General features: G+C 39.5%; 1 protein-coding gene across 16 annotated transcripts in view; it reads left to right on the forward strand.

The window, feature by feature from the left end:
- LOC133420771 (adhesion G protein-coupled receptor L3-like) overlaps positions 1-18,809 on the forward strand; it is a 303,952-nt gene that overhangs the window by 235,800 nt on the left and 49,343 nt on the right. For all 16 annotated transcript variants that reach the window (XM_061710576.1, XM_061710579.1, XM_061710584.1 and 13 more), the window contains 2 exons: positions 5,424-5,607; positions 15,544-15,666. In XM_061710576.1, the coding sequence (XP_061566560.1) occupies positions 5,424-5,607; positions 15,544-15,666 (307 nt within the window). The remainder of the gene's footprint in view (positions 1-5,423; positions 5,608-15,543; positions 15,667-18,809) is intronic.

Genomic DNA, 18,809 nt, shown 5'->3' on the forward strand with positions numbered 1-18,809 from the left:
CCGTGCTGTCTTTGAACGACGTTACTGACAGGAAAATGAGGTCTGATTGGTTGAATTGGTTGTGTATTATATGACTATCAGACATTTTTTAGTTGAAGCTGAACTGGCCATTATGTTCATCATTAGCATGATAAAGCCAACCAGAATGTTGACATTTGGGTTGCTTGGAAACATCCCAATTATTGCAGGATTCTTCAGTACCAACATGTGAATTATTTATTTCCTCATTTATTCTTTTAAAAAAAGGGAAAAAGCAACATTATCTTTGGTATTGTTTTCCTGAAACCTTGCTTTCTCCGGTATCTGCGTGAAAGACATTCTGATTGGGTTAAAATATACACAATATCCTCCAGTTTCCAGGAAAACTGCGTGGTCACATCCTTGTTATTTTCCTGTTTTGAGTTGATCAAAAGAGTTAAAATAAAGGCCGTAGGAAAACGAAATGATCAAGCTCCATAGGAATGAATGAAATATCATGCTCTATATGATATTTAATTCCTGCTTCAAATTAACTGAGAAAAAGGTGAATTGGTGGTGGGTAATATACTTTTCAGTGAGTAATACAAATGTTTGACACCCGCTTCATTTGATAGCTTCTCTATTTTACCGTCTTGGGAGTTTCAATCACCGATCAGGTTTTATTGAATATGATTGTGCCCTTTAATGGCCGATTTGTCAGAAAACCAATTTGACCCTTAATACAAAGAGAGGGTGATGGCTTTCATGGGGAAACATGGCATTTAAAACCTGCCTCGTCACAATTTACAACTTGAGTGGTTTTCATGAATTCACATAAGAGGATTATGCTATTTTCTGCACGTTTTTAAACACATTGGAAAAAACAAAACCCTTCATTGCAGAGGTGTCCTTAGGAAGACCTTTTTCATAGAACTCATCAGCAGAATGAACTGTTGGGCAGTACTACTTGTCATTTTGTCTGCGTCATTGCATCGAGCATCATGGCTGTCACATACAAATAAAATGCTAAAATAAAACAGAACGCCACCGTCTAAACATATTTATCATTTCTGTACATTTTGATATTTTCTAATATATATATTCCGTTTTCACTGTACTCTGTTTTCAACACACAACCAGTTATAATGGTTTAAAAAAATTACCCTCAAAAACACAAAACACATTATTTATTCTTTGCAACTTTATCATAATGTCAGAATATGTAGCTTTCCATTTTTATTCTGACGATCATTGGTTTTGATTAAAAACAAGGAAGTGAATTATGAGGCAAATACAACGAGCAGCACGACCAAACCTCTCCCAACATGTAAGGTTGATTAAATGATTAAAACAGAACAGCTATGTAAAGTTTTCGCAGCACAAAAACATCTGTTTCACTTTAATTTGAAAGAATAATTATCTAGCCAGTAACCTCGGACTAACAAGATGTTCATCCTTTGCTAGAAGTGAGTATCGTTTGCCGCACACATCAACAACAATGAAAGTAGCTCACACAGCTACAATGGACCTCATGTCACAGGGAACTAAGAGATTTAAGAAAGTAATTACAGAATACAAAATAATGTACTATTCACACTGGACTAAAATTACCTCTGGACCTGCAGTAATTCTGAAATTACACACCAACATCTGTAGTGAGTTAGTATACATGTATGTGGTGGATATAGGCCAAATTCGTAATATAATACCACACTTTGTACTGCAATTGTCATAATTATGGTGGGAATGAGGGGGAAATGCAAAGATCTAAAAAGAAAAAGACTTCGGACCACACATCTTTGAATTACTGCTGTGCATTTGGATGGGATTTAAATGATCTCATGACCTTGGTGTTTGCTGAACTATGGTGGGTCATTTCTATGGGCCCAATATAGAGTTATAAAGATTTTGCTGCTGTAAATGAATGTTTACACATCTTTTCATAGTTTTCATATGTACCGGTAAATCAAGTTTTGTCATCCTGTTCAAGTTTCTGTAGAAAAGGATCTGCATTGTTAAAAAAAAAGTTATTTCACAAACATTATGTTTACGGATGCGAAGCATAAAACTGCGTGCAAGATTCTGAAGTTGTGGTGGCAAATTTGGTCCCCGTCTTTAAACCTCTTATCTGATTGGATGGTGACAAATCAATCTGTCCAATCAGAAAGCAGACAGCTCCCTGTCCTTCGCACTGCAGCTGACTGTTACAGAGTTTTAACATCAACTCTAAAGTTATGTAAGGGTTACTAAATCTTTACTTTAGCCCAGTCACAGACGTCCTCCACAATTATGACAAATTACAGCAGGTCCACAGATGATTTGAATCCCATGAGAACTGGGCATAAGAAAGTAACCAAGCAAGAGACTGAACAAAATGAAAACTGGACAACATAATAAAAGCAACTTAACCCCCTGCACCTAAGAAAACTTTCTGAAGACCGGTTTTGAATCCGATTTTTCTTCATGCAGGGTGCAGCAGTGTTTCTTAAGCTGACAGAAACACGCCCATCATATGTCAATCAAAGTTAGCACTCTTGAGCAAAACCCCAACAAAATAACTCTAGAGCTGCCGTCAAACATTTACAGCGGGATCTATGCTGTTTAATATGTTTAATCACGGCAAATTAAATACGACCAAGTGCGGTAGCATGATGATTCTGGATGGGAAGTGATAACTGCTAGCCATTGGTTGAGCTCACTGTCAATCAGTCACCTTAGAAATAAGGCTTAATATAAACTGTCCTGTCGTAGTACAAAAAAATTCACCCCCGTCAGAGTTGTCATGGATGTGAAATCAAACGATTGAGACCAAAACGTTTTTTTGAACCATGTTTGTAAATATGCTTATTAAAGTAGGACATTTTAACAGCTTTTGGACACGGCCTCTATTGGTCAGTACAGGAACTGCAGCCAATCTTAGTTCCACATGAGCCTCAACCCGGACGTTTAATGGTTGATTATGATTCAGGGATGAATAGGGACATGGCATAACCTGCTGCCACGTTAAGTAGTCTGTAACTGGTTTGTTGAGTAATTTGTGTTAATTTAAGACGTAGTAAGATAACATGAACAGTTTTTTCTAGCTTATTATTTACAGTATGAGTGCAGGGTCCGTTACCATGGTGATCTAGCCAGATGACATGCATTAAATCTGGTGTTGTCCACCAAAGAGTCATGCTTTTTTATTCTTTTGCAAAAATTGACTAAAGAATGATTTTCATATTAGAAAATAAAACTTAAATGTATTAAATATTTGTCTCCTTAATAGTCAATGAATACTTGAACGGAGCAAAAACATGCAGTGTTTTGCTGCAGCATATTCATACTGCAGCAACATAAAACAGGCCTCCTTGTGGTGATTGTGAACAAATAGGGGGAAATTATGTGCAGATATGAATTGAATGATGGTGTGTTTGTAATTATTTCATCAGGAGATCACACTGGCACACTCGCCTTCCATCACTGAGACAATACTCAACTGTTTTCCACGCTCTAATTTCATTCTGCTGTATAACTGAAGCCAAATTGGTCTTATATGTGCATATTATTATATATTAATAATGATAATGACTAATTTGTGTCAGAGTGATTTAATAATCTTTTGCATCTAAGTGATGCACAGCAAGTCAGTGTGATGTTATTGCTTTTCCTGCAGGTGTTATTCTGAATACCTGAAGGACCAGAGTGAAAACTGATCTTAATTGCAATATAAATGTTGGCTGCGCCTCACACACTCGACCCTCAGTTGTTTACTTAGTCTTGTTTATACACTGCATATTCTCTCCTCATCAAGTTTCTGACCTTACCCCATGGGCTGGTTATTGTTCTACCTTTTTATTCCTCCTCTTTTATGAAACTCCTCTGCACATGAAAGAAGCAAAACGCTTCTTTTGCAGGTCCATCAATCATTACCCTGGACCATTATTTCAGCATTCGAAGAAGTGACGAAGGACGATATTGAAGCGGCGAACAAAGGAAGAAAAAAAAAAATGCCAGTGCCTGAAGAAATAAAGCTCCTTAATTGGGAGTGAATCAACCTCTGCCTCTAGCTGAATGTCAAAAGGTGTGATTGGAGATTGCCTGAAGATAATGAATAGTTACATCAAAATTTGCAGATGCCTCGTGCAGGGGTAGTTGTTTCACTATGCACGGCTTTCAACTTTGTGTGTCTTCCTATGCTAGCGTTTCTTTTTTTTTTTGAGCATCTTAGTTTTTTTGTCTGTGCATCTTTCTTTCCACCATCCCCATGCTGTTTTGGGGTCGCACTAAAATTCATATTCCCTTTCATGGTTGTTGATCAAAAAGGGTTTCTAAGGAAAAGAGGGAGGGGTTTTGTCACATGGCGGTTCCCGGTTTTGAACATCTTTAGCATTCAGGATGGGAGAAGTATCAAAATGGGCTTTTGATGAGGTGCAAAGGGACTGTTTAAAGCTCAAACTTTCTTCTTTTTTTTCTAAGCATTATAATCCCATTGTGCTGCTGCCCATCTTGGGCAGGACACGGTTGCAAAAGAGATTTTAATCTCAATGAGGCTTTTCCTGGTTAAATAAAGGTTAGAAGAAGAATACGTTCTAAGCATTATCAAATTTCTCGCAGTAGCATATTTGACCACCCGTTGCACTGTAATGGCTTAGAAATCGTTTTTTTTCCAGGGGCAGTCAGGCACAGTTTGCTCTTTGGAGTGATGGTAACAGGAATGAATTGCTTTGCTTCACCAATTAGTATTCCATTCATAAATCTTGCCATTGGCATTTTTAAATCTTTAATGGCTCTTAATTTTTTATCTTGTCTTGAGGACGTTCTTTTTTTTTTTCCCCTCCCTCCCTCCCTCCCCGCTTACTTACTCGGTGTTGTTGTGAGCAGACTAGAGAACAGTTTCTTTCTATTCTATTAGGGGAGATTTGAATGAAATTGCTACCACCAAACACCTTTTACACCCACTGGAATGTCTCAGTGTTGTTTGATTTATTTATTTATTTATTTCAGAGCATTTGTGCATTGGGATCCTCTGCATGGAAGATCATTTATCACACCAATTAAAGACGGTAGCCTCAAGTCATGCAAGAATTGCCCTCTAGTCTTGTAAGCGTTGGCTCTGATTTATTTACATGATTAATTCTTCCAGTAGAAAAAAATGTAAGAGCAACAAAAGCAAGCCCAGAACATATCCAGTGTCATTACAGATTCAGGTGTTGCTGCCACCGCTTCGCCGTCTATGTCCAAAAACATAACTTGTAAATTAGTTATTTAAAAAAAAAAAGATTAAAATGTGAGTGAAAAGAATGGAAGTGGGAATCATTCTTGCTTCCTGTACTCTCCCATAGGATTGTGTGATTTGTTTGCCAGTGCTGAACTCTCTGTGATCTCCCTTCACACATGCCATTTATCAAATCACCGTGTCAAACAATGGCAGTCCCAGGCCAGCTTAGCTTCCTCTCGCTAAATTGACGATTTGGACTCCCCAGGCCATGGTGGAGACGGTTAACAACCTGCTGCAGCCGCAGGCGCGGGCGGCGTGGAGGGAGCTGAGCACGGGCGAGCAGCTGAGGGCCGCCACCATGCTGCTGGACACGGTGGAGCAGGGGGCCTTCGTCCTCGCCGACAACCTGCTGAAGACGGACATCGTGCAGGAGAACACCGACAACATCCGTAAGTAAACGCCAAAGACATCTGACTCTCTCGTCATGGCGTGCAAATGAAGCTAACTGCATATTTGTGAACAAACTTTGGTTGGTTTTGCATAGGGAAAAGATAAGATGCAGACTAGTGCCTCCCCTGATGCTGAAATATCTCTGTCAGTTTTTATATTAACATTCAGGGCGTATGTGACACTCATCAAGCTGCCATAATGAGTTCTTAATCCAATCTACCTCATGCGATGCAGCAGTATGGAGTGTGGTCACAATGCTAAGGAGTCCTCACAGCTTGATTATCGCACATAAGTTTGAATTACCTGACACCACATTCACCCCTTTCCCTCCACTGATAAATCCACATGATATAGATATTTAAAATGTTGTCTTATTTTGAAAGTTTAAATGTGACGTGTTTGAAACTTTTCCTTCACTTTCAAGCACATGAGGACATATTATGCTTTTGTGAAGTCCCACTTAGCCTTTAGAGAATGTAAAAGGTCTGCTAGAGTTCGAGAAGTTACCCTCCCTCTGTGAGGAAGCTACTCCTTAACTGCATGAAACACCTCTCAGTCCAGGCTCAAGCTAAGCAGTCCACACCGTGTTCCAGCACAGGCAGCCGCAAAACTCTGGTGCGAGCGCTCTGGTCTGTGCTGCAGCACGGCATGATTCTTGCCTTCTAGGAGGGTTGGAAGATGTGTACGTGGAAGAGGATATTTCCTCTGTGGATATTTCCTCGTGACCAGAGGTGTCAAGTAACGAAGTACAAATACTTCGTTACCTTACTTAAGTAGATTTTTTGGTTATCTATACTTCCCTGGAGTAATTATTTTTCAGACGACTTTTTACTTTTACTCCTTACATTTTCACACAATTATCTGTACTTTTTAGTCCTTACATTTTAAAAACAGCCTTGTTACTCTATTTCATTTCGGCCTTTAAAAAAAACTATCCAGTTAAATTGCTCCATCCGGATAGAGTGAATTTTGTTGTGGTTGTTTCAGATGTTCTTGTCCAGTTTTGTTCTTACATCCGTTCCCTCAGATTCCTGCAACTAAACTTGGATGTACATTCCAATAAAGGTTAGGATAAATGATAACATGCCTCTGAAGTTTGACTTTTTGCACCATTACAATACTTATAGGCAACTAGTCATCATATCTTCTGCTCTCTGAAACACATGTTAATGCTCAATAGTACACATATATGCTTCTTTAATATATTTGCATTATACTAAGATGCATTCATTTTCAATGGCTTTTGTCCTTAATAGCTTTTTTCCCCCTTACATTACCTTTACTTTTATACTTTAAGTAGTTTTGAAACCAGTACTTTTATACTTTTACTTGAGTAAAAAACTTGAGTTGATACTTCAACTTCTACAGGAGTATTTTTAAACTCTAGTATCTATACTTCTACCTGAGTAATGAATGTGAATACTTTTGACACCTCTGCTCGTGACAACCATTTGACGATATAATGATGTCGTCTGAAAATTCAGTGATTGAGGAAGGTTTTATCTGGGACCCAAACGGTCAAATGTTCGGATGTAAGGTTGTTATGTAGACTTCCAGATGAATTTGTTATTTCTGGCAACATTCAGCTTTCATACTAACTGATGGTTGTGAACATCCCCCACTGTCGTCCTGGTTTTCATTTTAAAACAACACGACATGCCTGAGACCTCGGTTTTGTGATACGCTTTAAAATTGGTGATGACAGGTTGACATCACATTTATTCCAAGAATGGAACATTGTTTTTTCATACAAGTTGCCCTCCTCCACATTGAGGGGAGCCAGATGAGCAGGTTGGGTTATCTGTGAGGATACCTCGCCTCCCTAGTGGGGTTTACCCAGTGGGAGGAGACCCTGGGAAAGACCCAGGACGCACTCGGGGACCATGTTTCTCAGCTGACCTTGAGATGAGCTGGAACAGATGACCAAGGAGAGGGAAGTCTGGGCTTCCCTGCTTAGACTACTCGCCCCCATGATCTGACCCCGGATAAGTGGTAGAAGATGGATGGATGGATACAAGTTACGTTCCATATGTCACATTTCTATTTCACACTCCTCAGTTGGTCTGGTGCACAAAAATAATTTGCTCACTCCTCACACTTTCTGGAGTAAAGTGAATTTGTGCCACCAGGGGAGCAGGGACGATCATATCCGGGCACGGCATGTTGCAGTCCGGCTTACCTAAGTGGACCCTTCAATGACACCACCTTGAAGCACTTTCATATCATGTGACTCGTTTACCGCACCATAAATAAAGGATGGAGCGCTTTCACGCACTCGAGGGGATTTAACCATTCAGCTGACCGATCAGAATGAAACAGAATTAAGAGCAGGCTCGACCTGCCTAAGTTGTACCGCAACATGCCTAGGTGCAGAGAATCAACAGGATAGGGAACACAGACAATTTCATGGTATTGCCACTGCCCTTGTGGCAGTTTTTTCCTTTTTTTATATACACATACAGTACATCTTACATTTTTGATATTTCTAAATCGCACTACTACGTTCTTAAAAGTTTATCATGTAGAGGTCATGCATATGTTGCGTGCACACCATCCTCTACATATACGTGCATCTTTCCCCAAACACACCTCTTTCAAAATGTGCAAGAGAGGAGTCGTGCCGTGCTTGAGGAAGGAAAAGAACCAGACTTGGGGATTAACGGTGCCTGGGTGTGGTGTGGACGCCTATCGAATGCTCCTTAAAGATAAAACTGGTGCTGCAGCTTATGAAAAATAAAGTGATGTTTCATTTATTTATTTATTTTTTTTTATGTTTTCCCGTAGACCACCAGATTAAAGTTATAAACCTTTAAATGAACAAAATGCAGGCTATTTAGTTTTTCTGCTGGAAAATGAATACCTCTCAAAATAATTGTCACAAATTCATCTTGTATGCACAAGAATTTTTAAAGGCGAGCCAAGAAGCTTATTCCCATTCGAGAGATTAGTGTCAAAGAGCTGTCTACCACTCTTCATGTACAGTCATTTCATGCAAAGTAACAATAATTAAAACATATTTAAGAGTGTAGGAGGGCTTGGTATTTAGATTGTTTTTCTTCTTTTCTTTTTTTTTTGCAAATAAAAGAAATAAATATTGTATGTAAGCAAGCAAATTGCATTTATTTTGCCGTCTGTGTTTGTACGTATGTGTGAACCAGTTTGGAACAAATTATCCACTCAAGCTGGATATAAACAGATTATTAGCTCATCTGGAAGACTCTGCTTTGCCAATTTGGGCAGAGAAGTATGAGATACCTTCAAAACGCTGAATGTTTGAGTTTATATTTCTCATTTCGTCCAAGCGCCATCCGAAGTGTGCATTACCTTCGCTGGCGTGGCTTGTTTTACAGGGGTCACAGATTTCAACATACAGCTATCGATCCAAAGCACTGACTTATTGACAGCGCAGCTTTTGAGGCACTGGATCAAGCGTGAAGGTCACTGGAGCAACGCTCCCCTCTTGCTGGAGGTTAAATCTGGGAGGACCACTTATTGCTGATAGCAGTCAGCTGTAAATTGACAATTATCTCGTATGATTGTGTTTAAATTCATGTCAGTAATTAGCCGGAATGAAGCACTGGTTGTGCAGATCGGGCATCAGCGCTCATTATTTACTGTATAAACATGCATATGAGCGCAGATAATGAAACTCCTGCCATTAATGTTTTTCCCTAGTGGGATAATCCAAAAACTGCGAACATCAGTTGTTGAAATGTTGATATCAGCCATTTACTGTGAGAAGCCTTAAAAGAGCAACAGCAAAGTAAATATATCTTTTTGCAGAATGTAGCTAGTGGAGCAAGAAAAATTAGACTAAAATGATGCCATGATTTATCACCCAGTTCTCGTAGTGATTTAAAAAAAAAAAAGCATGTTCGTGCTTCCATAGCAACCTAAAAATATAGGTCTACTTACTTAAAAGGAAGCAGGCGTAAGGAGAATTAATAAAAAGGGGTTTTATTGTATCTGGCACACAATTCACGGGGGTATTAAGGAGATTCTGGGCTCGTTTGGAGAGGGGAATGAGACGATGCCTGCACAGCTCGACTGAGATTTTACAGCACGACGACGTAGTCTGGTTAATTATGTGCTGCTGACATGTTTACTAGGCCTTATCTCTCTGTTTGTTTGGCTATTTTTTTCCTGCCAGTTGGCTCCAGCAGTCCATCGTCCCATGCAGGGATGTTGAATGCAGACGAGGATGAATTATTCTATATTCATGATAATCCATACTTGAATTACCAGTGTAACCCCAACTATTTTATAAGTGCAACTGCTAATGACTGATCATGGAGTCACATGTTGTGTGAAGGGTTTAGTTTGTGCAGATGTACTGCATCTCATTTGCAACCGATGACTTCTTCTTGGTGTCAAGGTGAGCTGCGTTTTTCCCCCTTTGCTTTGAAGTGAATCTTGAGCCGTAAGGAAGTCTCCTTACAATTTTAGGCTCAAGGTGATAATGAGATCTGTTTTCCTCACTTTCCAAGGAGGATATTACCTCCGCCATTGAGTTAGTGTTTTGTGTTTACATGTTGCAGCGCATCTGCTCCTCTAGGGCTTTGTGTGCTTCACTCTCTGCATGATAATCTTATGAACAGATTTCTGACGATTAGCGCGTTATTCAAACCAGCTTTGAAGGTATAGCCTTTGGGGCCCGCAACTCCTATGGCATCAAAGAAATTCCCTAAAGCCCACCGTAAGCTCTTTTACACAGCCACACAAGGAAAAGAGAACGGGGAGGGGGAAGAAAGAGGCTTCCTTTATTCAAAAGGCGGGCCTGGAATCCAGGGAATGGTAAGATATCTGGGGTATTGTCTTTGCTAAGTTGAATAGAAATGCATCAAAAAAAAGTTGGCCTTTACAAAACCACAGGAGAATACTAATACATTCTTTTTTGTTTTTGTTTTTGGTTTGTTTTTTTAAGTAAAACCATGGAAAGCCGTGGTATAGAAACTAATACAAAGAAAGGATTAAATGTGCCCTTTCTGCAGCTTTTCTTTTTCTCGTACTAACCTCTATCAAAGTAAGTGTGTCAAAGGGACATCTGATTATCCAGTTTAATTAAGTTTCTGCTTCTTGGACTTGATCAAGTTGTGTTTCAAGCTGTGAGTCCCCACTTCAGACCAGTCCACCAGGAAGCTCTGACATCGGCTGAAACTCCCACCCACCGCGTTAATGTCCCAATACCACTGCAATCAGCGAGAGAATTAAAACCCTTACAGTGACCCCTGGGAGGAGTTAATTGCAGTAAATCTGTGTTCAATCAAACACTATGTTGTTGATTGTTTAAGCTATTCTATGTAGCAATACCACTTCTAACCACCGGGGAGAATCCCATCACAAGAACATTCATGATCACCCCCTGGTGTAGGATGCAACCAAGTGACCCTCTTGTAGGAATGGGCAATATTTTACCGTTCACGATAAACCGTCAAAAAAATTCCCCACGGTAAGAATTTGTCATCTCACGGTAAAAACAATAAATTCCCGTTGATGATGTTTTTGTGTAAAGCTGATTTATGGTTCTGTGTTAAATCCATGCACAACGTACGTGAAGGAAGGAAGGAAGGAAGGAAGGAAGGAAGGAAGGAAGGAAGGAAGGAAGGAAGGAAGGAAGGAAGGAAGGAAGGAAGGAAGGAAGGAAGGAAGGAAGGAAGGAAGGAAGGAAGGAAGGAAGGAAGGAAGGAAGGAAGGAAGGAAGGAAGGAAGGAAGGAAGGAAGGAAGGAAGGAAGGAAGGAAGGAAGGAAGGAAGGAAGGAAGGGGGAGAAAACAAGGAAAGGAGGAAGGAAGGGAGAAAAGAGGAAGAGAAGAAGGAAGGAGAGAGCAGGAGGAAGGAAGGAAGGAAGGAAGGAAGGAAGGAAGGAAGGAAGGAAGGAAGGAAGGAAGGAAGAAAGGAAGAAAGGAAGGAAGGAAGGAAGGAAGGAAGGAAATGAGCCTGAAAGAAAGAAATAAAGAAAAAAGTATAAATTCCCGTTGATGAGGTTTTTGTGTAACAAACATGGCAGATCTGAGAGCGAAATAGATTTATAGTTACAAAGGTGGAGTTGAATTGGTATTTTTTTTATCGTCATTTTTATCGTTATTGGGATAAATGCCAGAAATTGTCGTGATACATTTTTTAGTCCATACCGCCCAGCCCTACCCTCTTGTGGGGAGAAAGTGGTATTACAAGAAGTGCCGGACCATCGCCGGTCAGTACAGTAGTGTCAGTTGTTTTGTCAAGACAGAAGCTCTACAGGCCCACTCAGGATGTTGCTGCACTACCGTATTTTGGCAATATAAGGTGCTCTTAAAATCTTAAATTTTTCTCAAAAATCGGCAGTGCGCCTTATGTATGAATTCTTGTTGTGCTTACTGACCTCAAACCAATGTTATGAGGTACAGTACACTGCGCTCAAATATCCGTCAAAATGTTTTAGTACGACTTTGGTGGCGACAAAGCCGCTCTGCTTGACTGACTGTCGGATTATTCAGCTGACACATTAAAGTCTGTCCTTGGTTGGATACAGGTTGCAACGTCAGACAGCGTTTGACAACTAACTATTTAGTGCTAGCAAGCAACCATCATCCAACATCTCGTCAATGTTACCTTACTATAACTAGACGTCAAGCCAACGTTAGGTTTTTAGTGTAAACCCAATTTTCAAATCTATATCAGAATCCAATTATAATCGTATGCAATATGCAGTACTACAATTACCTCCTCTACTTTTTTTTGTGGATTCATGGAAGACGTATGATTTAAAATGTGTATTTTCCTATATTAGTTACAACTGAACAATATTCTGAGTTATTGTAAATGAGTTGAAATATGTTTGACTTACCATACTGTTTAGTTTTTTGCTTTATATATGTTTTATTATGCACCTTGCAACCCGATGTGCCTTATGCATGAAAATAGACCCGTTCATTGATATTGCTCATGTTGCGCCGATGGAATATTATTTGGAATTTGGAATATTACGGTATAGAGGGAATGCATTGACGTCACGTTCCCACTGGACCAGCCCCCTTACTCGCACTGAGTGGCAAAAACGGCTGCAACTAGTAGGGGAAACTGTGGAAAAGACGGGATAACAGCCAATTATGGGCTTAAATTAAAGGAAGTTGGACTTGACAGTGACCCGTACAGTTACCCCAAGAACCAGGCGTCCATGGACATTAATATTTGGTACAGTTACCAAGAACCAGTGGTCCATGGACATTAATATTTGGCCACGAATCCAGTTTCCTGATATTTATATGTACTTAATTTCTACGCCGGGAAATACACGAAGCAAAGCTTGAAGGCTTACAAAAGTCTTGACGCTTGGTCCTACTTCAAGGCAGGATTTGTTGTAGAAATTAAAGTGATGAGGACACCGAACTTTATGATTTGACCGATTAACGTTAGCTACCCAAAAATCCAACATTACCTGATGCAAAATGGGAACCGCAAATCCACGTTTCGGTGTCTGGAATCCAGTTGTTTCTGTGAATTGCAGTGATCCATTTGTCTCTCTTAAGCTTATTTTTCGGCAGTCTGTAAAACGATAACTCCGATTTCTTGCTAAATCTATGAGTACAGTCGATCGCACAACAGCTCTTTCCCATTTCAAATGTTTTCCAGTTGCTCAAACTGAAAGCTGCCACTCAGTCTTTCTGACACTCAGTGGGCGTAACCCGCTGTGAAGTCGCATCTGTGACGTCATGCGCATTCCCTCTACAGAGTTGTCTTAGTTGTATTTTTCTTTTCTTTTTCAGAATTCTATATTGAGCATAAGTCAGGACAGCGGGTAGGCCAATTCATAACCGTACCCTCTTCTTCCTCAGCCATTGCTTTTGTAATACGTTCAGAAGGTGCTATTGCACTCGCCTCATTGAAAAAACTGGATAGATGACCCTAGAAAAGATGTTGTCTTTAAGTTAGCACACACTGATCTAACATCTCAGTCCATTTTCCTGAATAAATGCTGCCATCACAGAGGAGTAAATCACCTCTACCAAAGACATTGACAATCCCATACAAGCACAGACCCTGGCTTTTGAAATAGTTGTTGATAACAGTCTGAACGGTCTCTTGTCTTTAGCCTGGAGCACACTGACGACACCATTTCTTCCAACAAAGATCTGGAGTACTGATTTGTATGAACAAAAAAACAATGTGTTTCCACCATATGATGGTCCAGCCCAGACACATCAGGGCCTGCGGCGATACTACTGCCTCTAAAGAAGGCTGGAATACAGCTTCTTTTTGCTCACATCGAAGTTTTAAGAGGAATTTGTGATTTTAGGATCTTTTCATGAAGGGCTTTGCAAAACAACCCACGGTTAGTGTGGTTATAGTGATAGATGTCAGTTCTTGGTGCAGTGACTTCAGAGGAACGGGAGATCACAGGTGTCCACTCTCACCTTGAACCCTTGACCTTTATGTGATAACATTTATTTAAACTCCTCCAATTCTTTATTGATATTATACACTGTAGAGATATTAATATGCAAATCCCTTCAAATCTCTCTTTGAGGACATTTCTTTTTTTTTAATTGTAATGTGGCAGCTGTACAGTCTCTTTATGATGACACACAACCTTTTAAATTGTGTTTTTGTTGCAATATTTTAGCATATCAGAGGTTCAACATTATATTTGTAGAATTTTGTCTAAAGCTGTGCAAATATTGCTTTATCGCAAGTATAATAATCTTATTGAGGAATTTGACATTTGTGCAACTATCTTGATTTACATCTGCTTTGTGATAACTCACTGGATTTGTCTTGGTTCTTTAGGAGTTAATTTGACATTTAGGAATGTGAAGACTTCAAACAGGTCACTTATACTTGAGAACAGAGCACACTAGACTGCTTTATTAGATTGAATTGTATCATAGCATAATAACGTTGATGGAATGAGCTCTTTGTTTCACCCGGGCTTCTATCGGTAGCTCATTTTCCTCCTCTGTGTGACACCAAAATCTTTGAACCATAAATTAGGAGCTTGCTTCAGACACAACAGCTGTTGAGCTGCTGTAGAAGCTGCTCTTTATCTTCTCCCTGTATCTCTGGTTGTCTCTGCTCTTAATGAGAAAATAGATTCCCTGAAATGAAGGCTTTTTTTTTTTTTTTTTTTTTTTTTACTTTGACAAGCCAAAGGGAATCTTTGTTTTTAGGGCTTAAGAAAAAAACAGGGAAACCTGTAAATTTGATAGGCATGATTTTTATGGGTCGACGCTAACCTTTCCCTGCACTCAGTTGAGAGTAAGGCAGCACTTCAAAGATGTATGACACAAGAAAGTGCTGTATATAGTTGTAAATGAAACCATCTTTGGAGTGAAGAATGCTTTTTGAACTTGCTAACGGCTGCTGTCTGGTGTAGTTGGTACTCCCAACACTTGTATGGTTATTGTACTTCCGATACAAGAAAATACTTAGCATAAAAACATCTACTTACATCTACATTAATTAAAACATCTACTGAGAAGTTCAAATATTTGCTTTTATTAAAAACAGCGATAGAAATATAATGAAACAGTCAGATTATTAAACTTTAGCCATTTAGTAAAACCGCTTCTGGGGGTATGTATGAAAAGTTTGATTGATTTATTTATTGATTGATTGATAGCTCTTCTCTGCTGACAACAAAGTCACTGACAACGCTGTGCTCATGAGTGGGGATGGCCCGGCATGGCTTGTAATACCAATTGGTTTGACTAAGAGGTGACAGGTAAAGAATTCCGGGTTATGCTGCCCCCTTGTGCTCAGAAGTGGTATCTTTCTGTTTTTGTGTTTTTATTTTATTTTTATTTTTTTTTGGGGGGGGGGGTGTCATAATTCATTTGACTCCCTTTAAAGTATTATATTTAACATTATCTCATACTTTTATGGACTAATTGAGTCAACGTTTTTACAATAAAACCAAATGAATCCGTTAAGATGTGTGCGTGTTGTATTTGTGTGCAGAGCTGGAGGTAGCAAGGATGAGCACAGATGGGAAGTTGCCAGATCTGAAGTTCCCCCAAAGTGGAGGACAAGGCAACTCTATCCACCTGTCGGCTAACACGCTGAAGCAGCATGGAAGAAACGGTAAGAAGTCAAATCTGTTCTCATAAAGTTGGCGTGAAGCGTAATCATTTTCTCTTTGTAGCTTTCTTGGTGTATTATAACCAAATGCGATAAACTGGTTTGAAAAATAGGATGAAGCTACAATGGAAATACTGTTGAGAAAATGACAAGCAGACAAGAACTACCGTATTTAATGCAAAATTCCTGTTAATTCTCCTTTTTTCACTTATTCAGATGCACTTGGAAATAACTTTTAAATTCCCGCCCACATCCTTTGTTGTTCTGCATATAAAGCGTTTAGATCTTTCTGCACTCTTGAAAGAGGACCCTGGCTGTAAAATTAGTTACATTCAAATACCACCTCTAAACTATAAATGAGGCAGTTATGCACAATGCATGGCTATCTTCAGCAGCGTTGCTGCCCCATTTTTACTCTTTATTGTCAGCTCATGCAAATCAGAATGGACTGTAGCTGCGCCGGGTGTCTCGCTGCCGGATGACTAAGTCCACGTCCAGCCGGGCCCGAGCGGATCATTAAATCAGAGTTGCATATATTTCCCCATCATCGGGTGTTACAGCACCCAAATTGTTTTCTTTTCATCTAAGAGAGTGATCTCAGTCACGGCAGGAGGGGAACTTTCTTTCATACCGGTGGTCAAAAGCACCGATATGAAAGACAGGAGAGGTCTGAAGGGAAAGGAAAGTGTATGAGGGAGAATGAGTGGAAAAAATAATTTTCAAGAAATAAAAGCCTTTGTCGGTGCCAGTGGACCAGTGGGAGCCAGATCCTTTGGACTCTGACTTGAAGTCATTGTTTGTTGATGTGCTGAAAGCTTTCTTCTTGTGGAACTGTTCTGTATCAACCTTGACATCCTTTTCTGACAGTTTTACAATCTGCAGTTGTTATAATTCTTAGATTAGATTTGTGCTTATTGATTATCTGAGGGGCTGTTTTTGCTAATATCCCCATAGACACAAAGCTGTGCTTTTCCCTTTAGGGCAGATGGTAATTTAAGACAAATCTGATGCAACTGGACCATCATAGACATTTTTTTCACATCATGGTACTGCTGCACTGAATGGACCAAAGGATTTGGACAGGGTACACATTGCTTGGTTTTGCTTCATAATGTAGTAACTTTTCATGCAGATGAGAAATAAAACAAGCTCCTACCTCATATACATGTTAGAAGTTTGTCCCCCTCCAATGAGTTGTAGCTAGAAATACACTCAATAAATCATCATCAGGGTTTAAAATTAGCCCACTAGAACCTCAGATGAACAGAAACTCATAGAATATTTCATGGTAGTACTTATTTTACAAAAACTGAACTGGAGCATTTCATTCAGGTGGACTTTTCACTGGTCCGTTGCAACACCTTGATTCTTTTGTTTTTAAGCCATTCTCTCTGGGATTTCTCCCGATACATGACCCAGTTTCCACCAAGCTTTAGCTTCCCACAGCCGGCCTCACATTTTATTCTAGTGTGTTTTGGTTCCTCAGGGACTTCATGGTTCAGTCATTGACTGCAGGGTGCCCAGGACCTGTGGCTGGCCAAGACCCGTCCACCACAGGGCTTTACACTTGGCATAACGGATTTTTGCAGATATACTGTCTGTTTTTTTGTTTTTTTTGGTCCTGTTGATCGTCAAATCGATGTTCTTTTCAGAGAGAAAAGGTTTACTGCTGGCAGCACGTCCAACAAGCAATACTTTTTCAGTTGAGTCTAATAATACTGTCATGAACTTTGACATTTAACATGCTAACTGAGGCCTGCAGGTTCTTATTTTCTTTTCGTCCAGTCTGATTTTGACCTTGCTGCCGCCTCCACTTATCAGAAGATTGGCAACTTCCTTGCATGTTTGGCATTTACAAATATTCTTACTGTCTCCAGAAAGATTGACTCCAAGTTCTTTGTAAATGGCTTCACAAACTTTCCAGTCTGATGAGCAGTAACAGCTCCTTCTCTGAGGCCATTGCCAATATCTTTCCCCCTTGGCATCATGTTGGTATTAACCTGAATGATCCAGACTAGCTGAGTGATGGTTGGAGTGATAGTTGCCCGGAAAGGCTTGCAACCACATTTCTGTAAAGATTTCTTAGACAGAATGCCATTTTAGTTTTTGTTTCGTCTGGCATTTATTTAGTCTTTGCTGCTCCATTCTGATACCACCACTAGATAAATGTACATAAGAAAAAACTTCCTCTCAAATGCAAGATGTAGAGAACAATGTCTACCTTTATGATTTTATAATGCACTAGACCAGTGGTCGGCAACGTCGTGTACAAAGTCTTGTATCAGCTTTAGAATGAAGACAACACATGCTGCATGTTTCTATATTAGTTATAACTGGGGGAAGATTTTTTTTTTCATTATGCACTTCGAGAAAAAAATCAAAATGTCAGGAAAAAAAGTCAAAATGTCGAGAAAAAAATTAAAATGTCAAGAAAAAAAGTCAAAATGTCGAGAAAAAAGGCAAATGTCGAGAAAAAAGTCGAAAGGTCGAGAAAAAAGTCAAAATTTCGAGAAAAGTCGAAATGTTGAGAAAAAAGTCGAAATGTTGAGAAAAAGTCAAAATGGCGAGAAAAAAGTAAAAATTTAGAGAAAAAAGTCAAAATTTAGAGAAAAAAGTCGAAATGTTGAGAAAAAAGTTAAAACTTCGAGAAAAAAATCAAAATGTTGAGAAAAGGGAAAAAAGAAGAAAAAGGAAAAAAAAGGGAAAAAAGAAGGGAAAAAAGAAAAAAAAAAGTCAAACAGAAGGAAAAAAAAGGAAAAAGAAGGTCAAACATTTTTTAAAAAGCTCCAGGAGCCACTAGGGCGGTGCTAAAGAGCCGCATGCGGATCTGGAGCCGCGGGTTGCCAACCTCTGCACTAGACCCTTTGGCAGAACTTTTTGATGTGTTCCCCAGAGTCCGTGCTCTCTTGAGATGTTTTGCGTAACCCATGGCCACATTGGTTACGCAATCTTGATCGCCGTATGATCGCCATATGCAACAAAATAGGATCCATGCAATGACAGCAATTCAAACATATAGTACACACCAATCATAATTACTACTGTTCACCTTGTCCATTTATAATTTCTGCACTCTACACAAGTAAGTCACAAATAAATTGCCAATGTTTACATACAGAAGTAAGTTTGTTTCTTTTGGCTACTAA

The sequence above is a fragment of the Cololabis saira genome, chromosome 20 (genome assembly GCF_033807715.1).
Source record: "Cololabis saira isolate AMF1-May2022 chromosome 20, fColSai1.1, whole genome shotgun sequence".
Lineage (NCBI taxonomy): Eukaryota > Metazoa > Chordata > Actinopteri > Beloniformes > Belonidae > Cololabis > Cololabis saira.